This window comes from Pseudophryne corroboree, chromosome 8, assembly GCF_028390025.1.
Source record: "Pseudophryne corroboree isolate aPseCor3 chromosome 8, aPseCor3.hap2, whole genome shotgun sequence".
Lineage (NCBI taxonomy): Eukaryota > Metazoa > Chordata > Amphibia > Anura > Myobatrachidae > Pseudophryne > Pseudophryne corroboree.
In genome coordinates this window covers 315,978,041-315,997,870 of record NC_086451.1, presented here as the reverse complement: position 1 = coordinate 315,997,870, position 19,830 = coordinate 315,978,041, and the positions used below count along the sequence as shown (strand labels likewise).

General features: G+C 47.2%; 1 protein-coding gene across 1 annotated transcript in view; it reads left to right on the top strand.

The window, feature by feature from the left end:
- The window catches only part of FMR1 (fragile X messenger ribonucleoprotein 1), a 264,048-nt gene that overhangs the window by 94,772 nt on the left and 149,446 nt on the right, over positions 1-19,830 (top strand). The window contains 2 exon segments of the mRNA XM_063937403.1: positions 16,609-16,680; positions 16,876-17,024. Of these exon segments, the coding sequence (XP_063793473.1) occupies positions 16,609-16,680; positions 16,876-17,024 (221 nt within the window).

The following is a 19,830-nucleotide window of genomic DNA, read 5'->3' as shown; positions in this document are numbered from 1 at the left end:
TTGATTCATGGATATATCTGGCTTCTTTGAGTGCCATTGTCTCATGATGATTAGTGTGGATCCTGTCTGATATCAGTGGAGGGCACCTATACATTTAAACTGCAGGTAATGTTTATCTCTGTTTTATATAAATATATATAGATCTATATAGATACACATAGGACATATAGGGTGGTGTTCATGTGTTTTCATACCCCTTAACACCCGTTCTGTTTCTGCTGACAGGCGTGGTATAATAATTTCAGCTCGCTATTCTAGGGTGCCATGATTCAAAAAAGATTGGGAACCACTGGTCTAACTTGTATACCACACCCAACAATAAATGGTTTGTAGACCACTAAACTTGTTGCAGAAATAAATTGCTCTAAGCAAAACAAGCTCGACTCCAAATCCCACACAAGGGTTTTGAAAAGTAATGCTGGGAACACATGTATTTGTTGATCGACTCAGTGTATTAATGGGGATTTGCGTTGGACGCAAGCAGTGTTAATAACCTAAAGCTTAGCAATACCTTCGGTACGTATTTATAGGCTGATTAGATCTCATTGGTTTCAGTGCTTTGAGAATTACTTTACTTGTGTAAGGTTTTATACATACAAAGCTATATAATGTTTGTGTGTGTTTGGATACATGCGTAGCATCAATGAATAGTAACATTTTAAAATGTTAAAACTAAATTAGAATACATTGAGTAATCCTTATTATATGTGGTACCTAATTTGTATGAAGTAGCCACGTGTCTAGACACATTTTCAATGCACCTGTATCTGATGTACCACTTCTGCTTGGTTTAAATGGTAAGGCTTTTATTTGCTTATCATATCGCTTACTTATCAGCTCAATTAGCAAGATGCCTACACTTGTTATAAATACCGTAACGTAATTTGTCTCCACCTTATGCTTTGACTTGAAGTTGCATTTAAATACTAAAGAATGAAAACATATATATATATATATATATATATATATATATATATACACACACACACACACACACACACACACACACACACACACACACACACACACACACACACACACACACACACACACACACACACAGTTTGAGTATCCCATGTCCAAATATTGCGAAATATGGAATATTCCGAAATACAGAATTTTAAGGGGTATATGCAATTAGCGGCAAATTATCGGCCGTTTTTCAACTCGACACAATTCGACAAGCTAATTTCGGCAAGTGGGTGCCGAAATTGAACATATGCAATAAAAAACGGATTCGACAGTCCCGCGGCCGAAAAACGGCCGATTTTACGGATTTTGATCCGTTTTTTTAAAAACGTGAAAAAACGGGAAAAACCCGAAAAAAAATGGCCTGGGGTCCCCCCTCCAAAGCATAACCAGCCTCGGGCTCTTCGAGCTGGTCCTGGTTCTAAAAATCCGGGGGAAAAATTGACAGGGATCCCCCGTATTTTTAAAACCAGCACCGGGCTCTGCGCCTGGTGCTGGTGCAAAAAATACGGGGGACAAAAAGAGTAGGGGTCCCCCGTATTTTATACACCAGCATCGGGCTCCACTAGCTGGACAGATAATGCCACAGCCGGGGGTCACTTTTATACAGTGCCCTGCGGCCGTGACATTAAATATCCAACTAGTCACCCCTGGCCGGGGTACCCTGGGGGAGTGGGGACCCCTTCAATCAAGGCCCCCGCCCCAGCCACCCAAGGGCCAGGGGTGAATCCCGAGGCTGCCCCCCCTCCATCCAAGGGCTGCGGATGGGAGGCTGATAGCCTTGAGAAATGTGAAAGAATATTGTTTTTTCCAGTAGTACTACAAGTCCCAGCAAGCCTCCCCCGCAAGCTGGTACTTGGAGAACCACAAGTACCAACATGCGGGAGAAAAACGGGCCCGCTGGTACCTGTAGTTCTACTGGAAAAAAAATATCCAAATAAAAACAGGAGACACACACCTTGAGAGTAAAACTTTATTACACAACTGCCGACACACACATACTTACCTATGTTGACCCGCCGACTGCCACAGTCTCCGACGATCTGGGGTACCTGTGAAAAAAATTTTACTCACCTGATCCAGTGTCCGGGAGATAATCCACGTACTTGGTAAAAAAATCAAACGCATACCCGACCATGCCGGACTGAAAGGGGTCCCATGTTGACACATGGGACCCCTTTCCCCGAATGTGCCGGGACCCCACGTGACTCCTGTCACTGAGGTCCCTTCAGCCAATCAGGAAGCGCTACTTCCGTGGTGCTCACCTGATTGGCTGTGCGCGTCTGAGGTCAGACAGCGCATCGCAAAGCCTCTCCATTACTTTCAATGGTGGGAACTTTGCCGTCAGCGGTGGGGTTACCCGCGGTCAGCGGCTGACCGCGGGTGACCTCACCGCTAACCGCAAAGTTCCCACCATTGAGTATAACGGAGAGGCTTTGCGAGGCGCTGTGTGACAGCTCAGACGTCCAGCCAATCAGCAGAGTGCCAGGACATTGCGCTCGCTGATTGGCTGAAGGGACCTCGGTGACAGCAGTCACGTGGTGTCCCGGCATTCGGGGAAAGGGGTCTGATGTGTAAACATGGGACCCCTTTCAGTCCGTGGTTCGGGTAAATGCGGTTTGTTTTTTTGCCAAGTACGTGGATTTATATCTGGACACTGGATTGAGGTGAGTATAATTTTATTCACAGGTACCCCGGATCGTCGGATCAGGAGACGTGGCAGTCGGCGTGTCAACATAGGTAAGTATGTGTGTGTCGGCAGGTGTGTAATAAAGTTTTACTCTCAAGGTGTGTGTCTCCTGTTTTTATTTGGGTATTTTTTTTCCAGTAGTACTACAGGTACCAGCGGGCCCGTTTTTCTCCCGCATGCTGGTACTTGTGGTTCTCCAAGTACCAGCTTGCGGGGGAGGCTTGCTGGGACTTGTAGTACTACTGGAAAAAACAATATTCTTTCACATTTCTCAAGGCTATCAGCCTCCCATCCGCAGCCCTTGGATGGGGGGGACAGCCTCTGGCTTCACCCCTGGCCCTTGGGTGGCTGGGGGGGGACCCCTTGATTGAAGGGGTCCCCACTCCCCCAGGGTACCCGGCCAGGGGTGACTAGTTGGATATTTAATGCCACGGCCGCAGGGTGCTGTATAAAAGTGACCCCCGGCTGTGGCATTATCTGTCCAGCTAGTGGAGCCCGATGCTGGTGTATAAAATACGGGGGACCCCTACTCTTTTTGTCCCCCGTATTTTTTGCACCAGGCGCAGAGCCCGGTGCTGGTTTTAAAAATACGGTGGATCCCCTGTCATTTCCCCCCCCAGGATTTTTAGAACCAGGACCGGCTCGAAGAGCCTGAGGCTGGTTATGCTTTGGAGGGGGGACCCCACGCCATTTTTTACCGGGATTTTACCATTCCATCTAAAAAAAAAATATATATATATTTTTAAAAATATAAAAAAAATACTTGTGCCTCCAAAAAAGACAAACCAAGTACCTAATCCCTTCTAATATAAATAGATATGCTATTACCAATAAAAAAAACACCAAAAAAAACATGTTTTAAATTGTTTTTATTAGTTTCACCCACCAAAGTGTGTTGGATTGAAAATGACGAATTTACTGTCTAAAAGCACTGTTGTCGAATTTCCAAACTTCAATTGAGTATACTTTGGTCGAATTGCAGCACTTGTGTCATTGCAGAAAAGTCGAATTTGACAAAAGTCGAATTTCAAAAAGTCGAATTTTGAAAGTCAGTTTTTTTGACGGAAAGTACTGAATTGCATTGACAATTTTTTTTTGGGGGCGAAAAAGTCCAGTTTTTCGCCAATTTTGGGAATTCGACCGCAATTGCATATACCCCTAAGAGTGAGATAGTGAAACCTTTGTTTTCTGATGGCTCAATGTACACTACCTTCGTTTAATAAACAAATTTCTTAAAAAATATTGTATTCTAAAGGTCCATACACACTTAACGATAAAATGAGCGACGTCGCTCATTTTCCCCCTCCTTGAGCGACGTCGCTCATTTTATCGTTAAGTGTGTATGCCGCCAGCGATGACCGATGCACGGCCCCGCGGGTCGGCAACGATCGTCGCTGTCGGTAGGGCATGCATGAAGGATGTGGACTGTCGTCCACGACCTTCATGCAGGGCTGGCGGGGGCGTGACGTCACTGAGCGATATGAGCGGTCATATCGCTCAGTGCGTACAGGCGGCCGCCGACCGGCCGGCCCGGGAGGGGGAAACGTTAGACGATGTCGCTCACAGAGCGACATCGTCTAATGTGTATGGGCCTTAAGACCTTCAGGCTGTGTGTATAAGGTTTTATATGAAACATAAATGATTTGTGTGAATGTACACACACTTTGTGCATTAAACAAAGTTATTACAAATATTGGCAAAAATTATCTTCAGGCTGTGTGTATAAGGTGTATATGAAACATAAATGCATTATGTGCTTAGAGTTAGGTCCCATCACCATGATATCTCATTATGGTATGCAATTATTCCAAAATACTTCTGGTCCCAAGCATCTTGGATAAGAGATACTCAACCTGTGTGTGTGTGTGTGTGTGTGATCATTTTTCTGCAACTCTCTGCATATTCTTGTAAAGTATTTGTTTGCGCTGGTGTAAAGTATAACTTACGGTAGCTAATATATAAAATACAACCATCTTTCAGTAAATTCCTTTCCAGATTCTCCAGGTAATCTGAGAGTGAAGATATCTCATGAATTATTATAAAGATATTTTTCTGCCATATCCCATACATGGTCACTGTTCTAAATTACAGATATTGGTGTTGGTTCAGTACATGATACTTTTCTCTAAATGCGGCTAAACTGTATGCTGTACTTATGTACTGCAGGACTAGTTAATTTTTGTTTACATGCCCACAGGGCTGTGTACAAAAATCCACAAGGCCGCTGTGAGATGGGAAGGGTTGGGCGAGATAAGTGACCGTTTGCAACATCTCTGCCGTTACATCGTCAACTCGCCTACCTTCTGTCTAATTGAATTGATTACATTGTATGGTAAAATAAACATAAGTTACATATTGTCTAGAGTAGTCTTTTTCTTCTAGTTCTTGTATGCAAAGACATATTAGAAGACTATCTTTGGTGATCCTTTGTTTTAGGAAGACTTAATGTATATACTGTATACAGTATGGGAAGCATTTTCTGTATTACAGATTTAACGGTGATTGACAAATTGCAAAACATTGTATTAGTAATGTAACAACCTTTTCTCTAACGTCCTAGTGGATGCTGGGTACTCCGTAAGGACCATGGGGGATAGACGGGCTCCGCAGGAGACAGGGCACTTTAAGAAAGAATTTGGATACTGGTGTGCTCTGGCTCCTCCCTCTATGTTCCTCCTCCAGACCTCAGTTTGAATCTGTGCCCGGACGAGCTGGGTGCTACTTAGTGAGCTCTCCTGAGCTTGCTATAAGAAAGTATTTTGTTAGGTTTTTTTATTTTCAGAGAGATCTGCTGGCAACAGACTCTCTCTGCAGCGTGGGACTGAATGGAGAGAAGCAGCCCTACTCACTGAAGATAGGTCCTGCTTCTTAGGCTACTGGACACCATTAGCTCCAGAGGGATCGTACACAGGATCTCACCCTTTGTCATCCGATCCCGGAGCCGCGCCGTCGTCCCCCTCGCAGAGCTTGGAAGACAGAAGCCGGTGAAAGAAGCAAGAAGACTTCGAAATCGGCGGCAGAAGACTCCAGTCTTCACTGAGGTAGCGCACAGCACTGCAGCTGTGCGCCATTGCTCCCACATTTCTCTATCGTCCTAAGTGGATGCTGGGGTTCCTGAAAGGACCATGGGGAATAGCGGCTCCGCAGGAGACAGGGCACAAAAAAGTAAAGCTTTACTAGGTCAGGTGGTGTGCACTGGCTCCTCCCCCTATGACCCTCCTCCAGACTCCAGTTAGATTTTGTGCCCGAACGAGAAGGGTGCAATCTAGGTGGCTCTCCTAAAGAGCTGCTTAGAGAAAGTTTAGTTTAGGTTTTTTTCTTTACAGTGAGTCCTGCTGGCAACAGGATCACTGCAACGTGGGACTTAGGGGGAAAGTAGTAAACTCACCTGCATGCAGAGTGGATTTGCTGCTTGGCTACTGGACACCATTAGCTCCAGAGGGATCGAACACAGGCCCAGCCGTGGAGTCCGGTCCCGGAGCCGCGCCGCCGACCCCCTTGCAGATGCTGAAGCGTGAAGAGGTCCGGAAACCGGCGGCTGAAGACTCCTCAGTCTTCATAAGGTAGCGCACAGCACTGCAGCTGTGCGCCATTTTCCTCTCAGCACACTTCACTGGGCAGTCACTGAGGGTGCAGAGCGCTGGGGGGGGGCGCTCTGAGAGGCAAATATAAACCTTATACAAGGCTAAAAATACCTCACATATAGCCCATAGGGGCTATATGGAGATATTTAACCCCTGCCTGACTGGAAAAATAGCGGGAGAAGAACCCGCCGAAAAAGGGGCGGGGCCTATCTCCTCAGCACACGGCGCCATTTTCTGTCACAGCTCCGCTGGTCAGAACGGCTCCCAGGTCTCTCCCCTGCACTGCACTACAGAAACAGGGTAAAACAGAGAGGGGGGGCACATTAATGGCTATATATATATATATATTAAAGCAGCTATAAGGGAGCACTTAATATAAGGATATCCCTTGTATATATAGCGCTTTGTGGTGTGTGCTGGCAGACTCTCCCTCTGTCTCCCCAAAAGGGCTAGTGGGTCCTGTCTTCATTAGAGCATTCCCTGTGAGTTTGCGGTGTGTGTCGGTACGTGGTGTCGACATGTATGAGGACGATATTGGTGTGGAGGCGGAGCAATTGCCAAATATGCAGATGTCACCCCCCAGGGGGTCGACACCAGAATGGATGCCTTTATTTGTGGAATTACGTGATGGTTTATCTTCCCTTAAACAGTCAGTTGAGGACATGAGGCGGCCGGACAATCAATTAATGCCTGTCCAGGCGCCTCAAACACCGTCAGGGGCTGTAAAACGCCCTTTGCCTCAGTCGGTCGACACAGACCCAGACACGGGCACTGATTCCAGTGACGACGGTAGAAATTCAAACGTATTTTCCAGTAGGGCCACACGTTATATGATTTTGGCAATGAAGGAGACGTTACATTTAGCTGATACTACAGATACCGTAAAACAGGGTATTATGTATGGTGTGAAAAAACTACAAACAGTTTTTCCTGAATCAGAAGAATTAAATGACGTGTGTGATGAAGCGTGGGTTGCTCCTGATAAAAAGTTGATAATTTCAAAAAAGTTATTGGCATTATACCCTTTCCCGCCAGAGGTTAGGGCGCGCTGGGAAACACCCCCTAAGGTGGACAAGGCGCTCACACGCTTATCCAAACAAGTGGCGTTACCCTCTCCTGAGACGGCCGCACTTAAGGATCCATCAGATAGAAAGATGGAAGTTATTCAAAAGAATATATACACACATGCAGGTGTTATACTACGACCAGCTATAGCAACTGCCTGGATGTGCAGTGCTGGAGTAGTTTGGTCAGAATCCCTGATTGAAAATATTGATACCCTAGATAGGGACAATGTTTTACTGTCGTTAGAACAAATAAAGGATGCATTTATCTATATGCGTGATGCACAGAGGGATATTTGCACACTGGCATCTCGGATGAGTGCTATGTCCATTTCAGCCAGAAGAGCCTTATGGACACGACAGTGGACAGGCGATGCGGATTCAAAACGTCACATGGAGGTTTTGCCGTATAAAGGGGAGGAGTTATTTGGAGTTGGTCTATCAGACTTGGTGGCCACGGCTACTGCCGGGAAATCCACTTTTTTACCTCAAGTCACTCCCCAACAGAGAAAGGCACCGACCTTTCAACCGCAGCCTTTTCGCTCCTACAAAAATAAGAGAGCAAAGGGCTTGTCGTACCTGCCACGAGGCAGAGGAAGAGGGAAGAGACACCAACAGGCAGCTCCTTCCCAGGAACAGAAGCCCTCCCCGGCTCCTGCAAAAACCTCAGCATGACGCTGGGGCCTCTCAAGCGGACTCGGGGACAGTGGGGGGCCGTCTCAAAAATTACAGCGCGCAGTGGGCTCACTCGCAGGTAGACCCCTGGATCCTGCAGATAATATCTCAGGGGTACAGGTTGGAATTAGAGACGGATCCTCCTCATCGTTTCCTGAAGTCTGCCTTACCAACCGTCTCTTCCGAAAGGGAGAGGGTGTTGGAAGCCATTCACAAGCTGTACGCTCAGCAGGTGATAGTCAAAGTACCCCTATTACAACAAGGAAAGGGGTATTATTCCACTCTATTTGTGGTACCGAAGCCGGATGGCTCGGTAAGGCCTATTCTAAATCTGAAGTCCTTGAACCTCTACATAAAAAAGTTCAAGTTCAAGATGGAGTCACTCAGAGCAGTGATAGCGAACCTGGAAGAAGGGGACTTTATGGTATCCTTGGACATCAAGGATGCGTATCTACACGTTCCGATTTACCCCGCACACCAGGGGTACCTCAGGTTCATTGTTCAAAACTGTCACTATCAGTTTCAGACGCTGCCGTTCGGATTGTCCACGGCGCCTCGGGTCTTTACCAAGGTAATGGCCGAGATGATGATTCTTCTTCGAAGAAAAGGCGTATTAGTTATCCCATACTTGGACGATCTCCTAATAAGGGCAAGGTCCAGAGAACAGCTGGAGACAGCTTTAGCACTATCTCAAGAGGTGCTAAGACAACACGGGTGGATTCTGAATATTCCAAAATCCCATTTAATCCCGACAACTCGTCTGCTGTTCCTAGGAATGATTCTGGACACGGTTCAGAAAAAGGTTTTCCTTCCAGAGGAAAAAGCCAAGGAGTTATCCGATCTGGTCAGGAACCTCCTAAAACCAGGAAAAGTGTCAGTACATCAATGCACAAGAGTCCTGGGAAAAATGGTGGCTTCTTACGAAGCAATTCCATTCGGCAGATTCCATGCAAGAATATTCCAAAGGGATCTGTTGGACAAATGGTCAGGGTCGCATCTGCAGATGCACCTGCGAATAACCCTGTCACCAAAGACAAGGGTGTCACTTCTGTGGTGGTTGCAGAAGGCTCACCTATTAGAAGGCCGCAGATTCGGCATTCAGGATTGGATCCTGGTGACCACGGACGCCAGCCTGAGAGGCTGGGGAGCAGTCACACAAGGAAGAAACTTCCAGGGAGTATGGACGAGTCTGGAAAAGTCTCTTCACATAAACATTCTGGAACTAAGAGCAATCTACAATGCTCTAAGCCAGGCGGAACTTCTCCTGCAAGGAAAGCCGGTGTTGATTCAGTCGGACAACATCACGGCGGTCGCCCATGTAAACAGGCAGGGCGGCACAAGAAGCAGGAGTGCAATGGCAGAAGCTGCCAAGATTCTTCGCTGGGCGGAGAATCACGTGATAGCACTGTCAGCAGTGTTCATCCCGGGCGTGGACAACTGGGAAGCAGACTTCCTCAGCAGACACGATCTTCATCCGGGAGAGTGGGGTCTACATCCAGAAGTCTTCAACATGTTAATAGACCGTTGGGAAAGACCAATTGTAGACATGATGGCGTCTCGCCTCAACAAGAAACTGGACAAATATTGCGCCAGGTCAAGAGATCCACAGGCAATAGCTGTGGACGCACTGGTAACTCCTTGGGTGTACCAGTCAGTGTATGTGTTTCCTCCTCTGCCGCTCATACCAAAGGTATTGAAGATCATACGGCAAAGAAGAGTAAGAACAATACTAGTGGTTCCGGATTGGCCGAGAAGGACTTGGTATCCGGAACTTCAAGAGATGCTCACGGACGAACCGTGGCCTCTACCTCTGAGAAGGGACCTGCTACAGCAGGGTCCCTGTCTTTTTCAAGACTTACCGCGGCTGCGTTTGACGGCATGGCGGTTGAACGCCAGATCCTAAAAGGGAAAGGCATTCCAGAAGAAGTCATTCCTACCTTGATTAAGGCACGGAAGGAAGTCACCGTGAAACATTATCACCGCATTTGGCGAAAATATGTAGCGTGGTGCGAGGATCGGAGGGTTCCGACGGAGGAATTCCAACTGGGTCGTTTCCTACATTTCCTGCAATCAGGATTATCTATGGGTCTCAAATTGGGATCCATTAAGGTTCAAATTTCGGCCCTGTCAATATTCTTCCAAAAAGAATTGGCCTCTGTCCCTGAGGTCCAGACTTTTGTCAAGGGAGTACTGCATATACAGCCTCCTGTGGTGCCTCCGGTGGCACCGTGGGATCTAAATGTAGTTTTAGATTTCCTCAAATCCCATTGGTTTGAACCATTGAAAAAGGTGGATTTGAAATATCTCACATTGAAAGTGACTATGTTACTAGCCCTGGCCTCTGCCAGGAGAGTATCTGAATTGGCGGCTTTATCTTATAAAAGTCCTTATCTAATCTTCCATTCGGATAGGGCAGAACTGCGGACTCGTCCGCATTTTCTCCCTAAAGTGGTATCAGCATTTCATCTGAACCAACCTATTGTGGTGCCTGCGGCCACTAGCGACTTGGAGGACTCCAAGTTGTTGGACGTTGTCAGAGCCTTAAAAATATACATTGCAAGGACGGCTGGAGTCAGAAAATCTGACTCGCTGTTTATATTGTATGCACCCAACAAGTTGGGCGCACCTGCTTCTAAGCAGTCGATTGCTCGTTGGATTTGTAACACAATTCAACTTGCACATTCTGTGGCAGGCCTGCCACAGCCTAAAACTGTAAAAGCCCACTCCACAAGGAAGGTGGGCTCATCTTGGGCGGCTGCCCGAGGGGTCTCGGCATTACAACTCTGCCGAGCAGCTACGTGGTCGGGGGAGAACACGTTTGTAAAATTTTACAAATTTGATACCCTGGCAAAGGAGGACCTGGAGTTCTCTCATTCGGTGCTGCAGAGTCATCCGCACTCTCCCGCCCGTTTGGGAGCTTTGGTATAATCCCCATGGTCCTTTCAGGAACCCCAGCATCCACTTAGGACGATAGAGAAAATAAGAATTTACTTACCGATAATTCTATTTCTCGGAGTCCGTAGTGGATGCTGGGCGCCCATCCCAAGTGCGGATTATCTGCAATACTTGTACATAGTTATTGTTAACTAATTCGGGTTATTGTTAAGGAGCCATCTTTAAGAGGCCCTTTCTGTTGTCATACTGTTAACTGGGTTTAGATCACAAGTTGTACGGTGTGATTGGTGTGGCTGGTATGAGTCTTACCCGGGATTCAAAATGCCTCCCTTATTGTGTATGCTCGTCCGGGCACAGTACCTAACTGGAGTCTGGAGGAGGGTCATAGGGGGAGGAGCCAGTGCACACCACCTGACCTAGTAAAGCTTTACTTTTTTGTGCCCTGTCTCCTGCGGAGCCGCTATTCCCCATGGTCCTTTCAGGAACCCCAGCATCCACTACGGACTCCGAGAAATAGAATTATCGGTAAGTAAATTCTTATTTAAACCCACATACTCCGGGCACTGTAGGGTGCAGGGCGCAGGGGGGGGCGCCCTGGGCAGCAATTAGAGACCTCTTGGCAAAAGTTGGGCATATATACAGTTGGGCACTATATATATGCATGAGCCCCCCGCCATAATTTTACACAGAAACGCGGGACAGAAGCCCGCCGCTGAGGGGGCGGGGCTTCTTCCTCAGCACTCACCAGCGCCATTTTCTCTCCACAGCTCCGCTGAGAGGAAGCTCCCCAGGCTCTCCCCTGCAGAAACACGGTAGAAGAGGGTAAAAAGAGAGGGGGGGGCACATAAATTAGGCGCAAAAACATTATATGCAGCAGCTACTGGGTTAACACTAAGTAACTGTATGATTCCTGGGTCATATAGCGCTGGTGTGTGTGCTGGCATACTCTCTCTCTCTCCAAAAGGCCTTGTGGGGGGAACTGTCTTCAAAAAGAGCATCCCCTGTGTGTGTGTGTGTGTGTGTGGTGTGTCGGTACGTTTGTGTCGACATGTTTGACGAGGAAGGCTATGTGGAAGCAGAGCGGGAGCAAATGAATGTGGGGTCGCCGTCGACGGCGCCGACACCTGATTGGATGGATATGTGGAAGGTTTTATATGATGATGTTAATTCCTTGCATAAAAGGTTGGATAAAGCTGAAACCTTAGGACAGTCGGGGTCTCAGCCCATGCCTGATCCTATGTCGCAGAGGCCGTCAGGGTCTCAGAAGCGCCCACTATCCCAAATTGTTGACACAGATATCGACACGGATTCTGACTCCAGTGTCGATGGCGATGATGCAAAATACAGCCTAAATTGGCTAAAGCCATCCGTTATATGATTATAGCAATAAAGGATGTGTTGCACATCACAGAGGAAACCCCAGTCCCTGACAAGAGGGTTCATATGTATGGGGAAAAAAGGCAGGTGGTGACCTTCCCCCTTCACATGAGCTAAATGAGTTATGTGAAAAGGCTTGGGAATCTCCAGATAAAAAACTGCAGATTTCCAAACGGATGCTTATGGCGTATCCTTTCCCGCCAACGTACAGGTTACGCTGGGAATCCTCCCCTAGGGTAGACAAAGCTCTCACACGCTTATCCAAAAGGGTAGCCCTGTCGTCACAGGATACAGCCACCCTAAAAGATGCTGCGGATAGAAAGCAAGAGGGTACCCTGAAGTCCATTTATATACATTCAGGTACCTTACTAAGGCCGGCAATTGCGTCGGCATGGGTGTGTAGTGCTGTAGCAGCATGGACGGATACCTTATCTGAGGAACTTGATACCTTGGACAAGGATACTATATTAATGACCCTGGGGCATATAAAAGACGCTGTCCTATATATGAGAGATGCTCAAAGAGACAGTAGCCTTCTGGGCTCTAGAATAAATGCAATGTCGATTTCTGCCAGAAGGGTCCTGTGGACTCGGCAATGGACAGGCGATGCTGACTCAAAAAGGCACATGGAGGTTTTACCTTACAAGGGTGAGGAGTTGTTTGGGGAAGGTCTCTCGGACCTGGTCTCCACAGCTACTGCTGGAAAGTCAAATTTTTTGCCATATGTTCCCTCACAACCTAAGAAAGCACCGTATTACCAAATGCAGTCCTTTCGATCACAAAAAGGCAAGAAAGTCCGAGGTGCGTCCTTTCTTGCCAGAGGCAGGGGCAGAGGAAAGAAGCTGCACAACACAGCTAGTTCCCAGGAGCAGAAGTCCTCCCCTGCTTCCACAAAATCCACCGCATGACGCTGGGGCTCCACAGGCGGAGCTAGGCCCGGTGGGGGCGCGTCTCCAAAATTTCAGCCACAAGTGGGTTCACTCCCAGGTGGATCCCTGGGTGATAGAGATTGTGTCTCAGGGATACAAGCTGGAATTCGAAGAGATGCCCCCTCACCAATACCTCAAATCGGCCCTGCCAGCTTCCCCCTTAGAGAGGGAAATAGTGTTAGCTGCAATTCACAAATTGTATCTTCAGCAGGTGGTGGTCAAGGTTCCCCTCCTTCAACAAGGAAAGGGTTATTATTCGACCATGTTTGTGGTACCGAAACCGGACGGTTCGGTCAGACCCATATTAAATTTAAAATCCCTTAACATATACCTGAAAAGGTTCAAGTTCAAGATGGAATCGCTCAGAGCGGTCATCGCAAGCCTGGAAGGGGGGGATTTTATGGTGTTTCTGGACATAAAGGATGCATACCTTCATGTCCCCATTTATCCACCTCATCAGGCGTACCTCAGATTTGTGGTACAGGATTGTCATTACCAATTCCAGACGTTGCCGTTTGGTCTCTCCACGGCACTGAGAATATTTACCAAGGTAATGGCGGAAATGATGGTGCTCCTGCGAAAGCAAGGGGTCACAATTATCCCATACTTGGACGATCTCCTCATAAAGGCGAGGTCCAGAGAGCAGTTGCTGATCAGCGTAGCACGCTCTCGGGAAGTGTTACAACAGCACGGCTGGATTCTAAATATTCCAAAGTCGCAGTTGATTCCTACGACGCGTCTGCCCTTCCTGGGCATGATTCTGGACACAGACCAGAAGAGGGTTTATCTCCCGATGGAGAAGGCTCAGGAGCTCATGACACTGGTCAGAGACCTATTAAAACCAAAACGGGTGTCGGTGCATCACTGCACGCATCATACGAGGCCATTCCCTTCGGCAGGTTCCATGCGAGGACCTTTTCAATGGGATCTGTTGGACAAGTGGTCCGGATCACATCTACAGATGCATCGGCTGATCACCCTATCCCCCAGGGCCAGGGTGTCTCTCCTGTGGTGGCTGCAGAGTGCTCACCTTCTAGAGGGCCGCAGATTGGCATTCAGGACTGGGTCCTGGTGACCACGGATGCAAGCCTCCGAGGGTGGGGGGCAATCACACAGGGAAGAAATTTCCAAGGTCTGTGGTCAAGTCAGGAGACTTGCCTTCACATCAATATCCTGGAACTAAGGGCCATATACAACGCCCTAAGTCAAGCGGAGACCCTGCTTCGCGACCAGTCTGTGCTGATTCAGTCAGACATCATCACCGCAGTGGCTCATGTGAACCGCCAAGGCGGCACAAGGAGCAGGGTGGTGATGGCGGAAGCCACCAGAATTCTTCGCTGGGCGGAGAATCACGTAAGAGCACTGTCAGCAGTGTTCATTCCGGGAGTGGACAACTGGGAAGCAGACTTCCTCAGCAGGCACGACCTCCACCCGGGAGAGTGGGGACTTCATCAAGAAGTCTTCACGCAGATTGCAAGGCGGTGGGAACTGCCACAGGTGGACATGATGGCATCCCGCCTCAACAAAAAGCTAGAGATATTGCGCCAGGTCAAGAGACCCTCAGGCGATAGCTGTAGACGCACTAGTGACACCGTGGGTGTTCCAGTCGGTTTATGTATTTCCTCCTCCTCCTCTCATACCAAAGGTGCTGAGAATCATAAGAAAAAGAGGAGTGAGAACAATACTCATTGTTCCGGATTGGTCAAGAATGTCTTGGTATCCAGATCTGCAAGAAATGCTCACAGAGGACCCATGGCCTCTTCCTGTAAGACAGGACTTGTTGCAACAGGGGCCCTGTCTGTTCCAAGACTTACCGCGGCTGCGTTTGACGGCATGGCGGTTGAACGCCGGATCCTAGCAGAAAAAGGCATTCCAGATGAGGTTATTCCTACGCTGATAAAGGCTAGAAAGGATGTGACGGCTAAACATTATCACCGTATATGGCGAAAATATGTTGCTTGGTGTGAGGCCAGGAATGCCCCTACGGAGGAATTCCAGCTGGGCCGTTTCCTTCACTTCCTACAGTCGGGAGTGACTTTGGGCCTGAAATTGGGTTCCATTAAGGTCCAGATTTCGGCCCTATCCATTTTCTTTCAAAAAGAACTGGCTTCTCTTCCTGAAGTCCAGACGTTTGTAAAGGGAGTGCTGCATATTCAGCCCCCTTTTGTGCCCCCAGTGGCACCTTGGGATCTTAACGTGGTGTTGAGTTTCCTGAAGTCACATTGGTTTGAGCCACTCAAAACTGTGGAGTTAAAATTTCTCACGTGGAAGGTGGTCATGCTATTAGCCTTTGCTTCAGGTAGGCGTGTGTCAGAATTAGCGGCTTTGTCACATAAAAGCCCCTATCTGGTTTTCCATATGGACAGGGCAGAATTGCGGACCCGTCCACAATTTCTGCCAAAAGTGGTGTCATCCTTTCATATGAACCAACCTATTGTGGTGCCTGTGGCTACTCGTGACTTGGAGGATTCCGAGTTACTAGATGTGGTCAGGGCTTTGAAGGTTTATGTAGCCAGAACGGCTAGAGTCAGGAAAACTGAGTCGCTGTTTATCCTGTATGCATCCAACAAGCTGGGTGCTCCTGCTTCAAAGCAAACTATCGCTCGCTGGATCTGTAACACGATTCAGCAGGCTCATTCTGCAGCTGGATTGCCGCTTCCAAAATCAGTAAAAGCCCACTCCACAAGGAAGGTGGGCTCTTCTGGGGCGGCTGCCCAAGGGGTCTCGGCATTACAGCTTTGCCGAGCAGCTACTTGGTCAGGTTCGAACACTTTTTTACAAAGTTTTACAAGTTTGATACCCTGGCTGAGTAGGACCTTGTGTTTGCTCATTCGGTGCTGCAGAGTCATCTGCACTCTCCCGCCCGTTTGGGAGCTTTGGTATAATCCCCATGGTCCTTACGGAGTCCCCAGCATCCACTAGGACGTTAGAGAAAATAAGATTTTACTTACCGGTAAATCTATTTCTCGTAGTCCGTAGTGGATGCTGGGCGCCCGTCCCAAGTGCGTACTTCTTCTGCAATACGTGTATATAGTTATTGCTTAAATAAGGGTTATGTTTGGTTGCATCAGGGTTGATCTGATGCTCCGTTGTTGTTCATACTGTTAACTGGGTAAGTTTATCACAAGTTATACGGTGTGATTGGTGTGACTGGTATGAGTCTTGCCCTGGATTCCAAAATCCTTTCCTTGTACTGTCAGCTCTTCCGGGCACAGTTTCCTTAACTGAGGTCTGGAGGAGGGACATAGAGGGAGGAGCCAGAGCACACCAGTATCCAAATTCTTTCTTAAAGTGCCCTGTCTCCTGCGGAGCCCGTCTATTCCCCATGGTCCTTACGGAGTCCCCAGCATCCACTACGGACTACGAGAAATAGATTTACCGGTAAGTAAAATCTTATTTTAATTACATTTCTGTATGTTTTCCAGGTTTATTCCAGAGCAAATGAAAAAGAGCCATGCTGCTGGTGGCTTGCTAAAGTTAGAATGATAAAGGGTGAGGTAGGAATATGTCTATTTTTCTTTTGTTAAATTTTTTGATGGATTGGCTACTCATATATTTGTCCTTAAGGTTCTCTTGCTGTTACTCCCTTCAGCATCTTGTGGGCTAACTGACAAATGATGGATATAGGTAGTTACAATACTATTATGACCAATTGTTTTATTGTTTTTATATATTTTTGTCTTCTGCCCTAGTTTTACGTTATAGAATATGCAGCTTGTGATGCTACGTATAATGAGATTGTCACCATAGAAAGATTGCGAGCTGTTAACCCTAACAAGCCAGCAACAAAAAATACCTTTCATAAGGTTAAGTTGGAAGTACCTGAAGATTTGCGGCAAATGTAAGTGTGCTCAAAAAACATCACTATTGAATCAGTGTTTCCTGCAAATGTCATTCTTCCATCTCTCTTTTTTTTTTTTTTTTTTTTTTATCCCCATTAACTCTCATATTTTCTAATGTTCATACAAAGAAAGATTTACTTAACAATAATTTGTTTAAACATTATGGAGAGAATTCAATTAGCCATAGTAATGATCCCTTGGGGGTTTATTCAATTGTCATGATAGCTGGCACCAACTGATTTTTAATTTTTTTCCCCTTCATGGAAGCAGGCGAAACATAATCTCTGTTAAGTGCATTTTTTTTGCAGCCGCGATCACGAAAACATATTGATCCTGGAACATATCCCAGATCCTGTGTGTGTTCACCCAAAAAACTGGAAATATTTTGTGCGGTAAAAACAGGACATACTTGAATTACCCTAAGAAATAATAATTGCAGTAAAGTACTCTTTTATTGCGGGAAAAATTACCGGGTACAATTGAATTCCCTCCTAAATATGGGGGTCATTCCGAGTTGTTCGCTCGCAAGCTGCTTTTAGCAGCTTTGCACACGCTAAGCCGCCGCCTACTGGGAGTGAATCTTAGCTTATCAAATTTGCGAACGAAAGATTAGCAAAATAGCGAATAGACACCTCATAGCAGTTTCTGAGTAGCTCCACACTTCCTTGGCATCTACGATCAGTTCAGTGCTTGTCGTTCCTGGTTTGACGTCACAAACACACCCAGCGTTCGCCCAGACACTCCTCCGTTTCTCCAGCCACTCCCGCGTTTTTCCCAGAAACGGTAGCGTTTTTTCGCACACACCCATAAAACTGCCTGTTTCCGCCCAGAAACACCCACTTCCTGTCAATCCCATTACGATCACTAGAACGAAGAAAAAACCTTGTAATGCCGTGAGTAAAATACCTAACTGCATAGCAAATTTACTTGGCGCAGTCGCACTGCGGACATTGCGCATGCGCATTAGCGACTAATCGCTCCGTTGCGAGAAAAAAATACCGAGCGAACAACTCGGAATGACCCCCTATGTTTGAAACCTTTATTGAAAAAAATAAAAAATCCTAATTTTGCTTTTTAGGGTTTCTACTGTAGTTAAAATGTACATCATAGATACGTTCAGTATTTTTGTAACTTTTGCATTCTTAAAAAGTTTTGTAACACAATAATATGCAACCACAAAATAATGTACTGTACGGTAATAGTACCGTTAAATAATCTCTTTAGTTGATCAGTCTGTGTAAATTGGACTAGGCGTAAGGGCGTGTGTCTGGAGTGGGGGTTTAAATTCTAGAAAAGTGTGAAATAAAGAAACTTAAAAGGGACTCTTATTTCTCTGACGTCCTAGTGGATGCTGGGTACTCCGTAAGGACCATGGGGTATAGACGGGCTCCGCAGGAGACTGGGCACTCTTAAAAGAAAGATTAGGTACTATATCTGGTGTGCACTGGCTCCTCCCTCTATGCCCCTCCTCCAGACCTCAGTTAGTATCTGTGCCCGGCCAGAGCTGGATGCACCCTAGGGGCTCTCCTGAGCTTCCTAGAAAAGAAAGTATTTGTTAGGTTTTTTATTTTCAGTGAGATCTGCTGGCAACAGACTCACTGCTACGTGGGACTGAGGGGAGAGAAGCGAACCTACCTGCTTGCAGCTAGCTTGGGCTTCTAAGGCTACTGGGCACCATTAGCTCCAGAGGGATCGAACACAGGCCCAGTCCTCGGTCGTCCGGTCCCGGAGCCGCGCCGCCGTCCCCCTTGCAGAGCCAGAAGAACGAAGAGAAGTTGAAAATCGGCGGCTGAAGACTCCGGTCTTCATTAAGGTAGCGCACAGCACTGCAGCTGTGCGCCATTGCTCCCTTAGCACACCACACACTCCGGTCACTGATGGGTGCAGGGCGCTCGGGGGGGGGGCGCCCTTGGCAGCAATTAGATTACCTTACTTGGCGAAAAGCACATAATACAGTCTGATACACTGTATATGTGCATTAACCCCCGCCATTAAAGTACATAAAAGGACAGAAGCCCGCCGCTGAGGGGGCCGGGCCTTCTTCCTCAGCACACCGGCGCCATTTTCTCTTCTCAGCTGGAAGGAAGCTCCCCAGGCTCTCCCCTGCAGTATCCTGGTACACAAAGGGTAAAAAAGAGAGGAGGGGTACATAAATTTAGGCGCAAAACTGTGTATATAAGCTGCTATAGGGGAAAAATCACTCAGTATAGTGTACATCCCTGTATTATATAGCGCTGTGGTGTGTGCTGGCATACTCTTTCTCTGTCTCTCCAAAGGGCCTGGTGGGGGAACTGTCTTCAAATAGAGCATCCCCTGTGTGTGTGGTGTGTCGGTACGCGTGTGTCGACATGTCTGAGGTAAAAGGCTCCTCTAAGGAGGTGATAGAGCGGATAAGTGTGTGGGAGGGTGTCTCCGTCAACAACGCCGACACCTGTTTGGATATGTGTAAGTGCTGAGGTAAAATTATTGCACAAAAGGTTAGGGAACAGAAAGGAAATCTACCCTGGTCTGTCCCTATGTCACAGAGTCCTTCAGAGTCTCTCTATGCTCACTATCCAAAATAACAAAGTATCGACACGGAGTTTAACTCCACTGTCGACTACGATAATGCAAAGTTACAGCCAAGAGGGCTAAAAGATATTCAATATATGATTATTGGAATAAAAGATGATTTGCATATCACTGATGACTCATCTGTCCCAGACACGGGAGTACACATGTTAAGGGGAAGAATGCTGCGGTAAATTTCCCTCCTCTCATGAGGAAAAAGAGCAGGAATCTCCAGACAGGAGGTGGCAGCTTCCC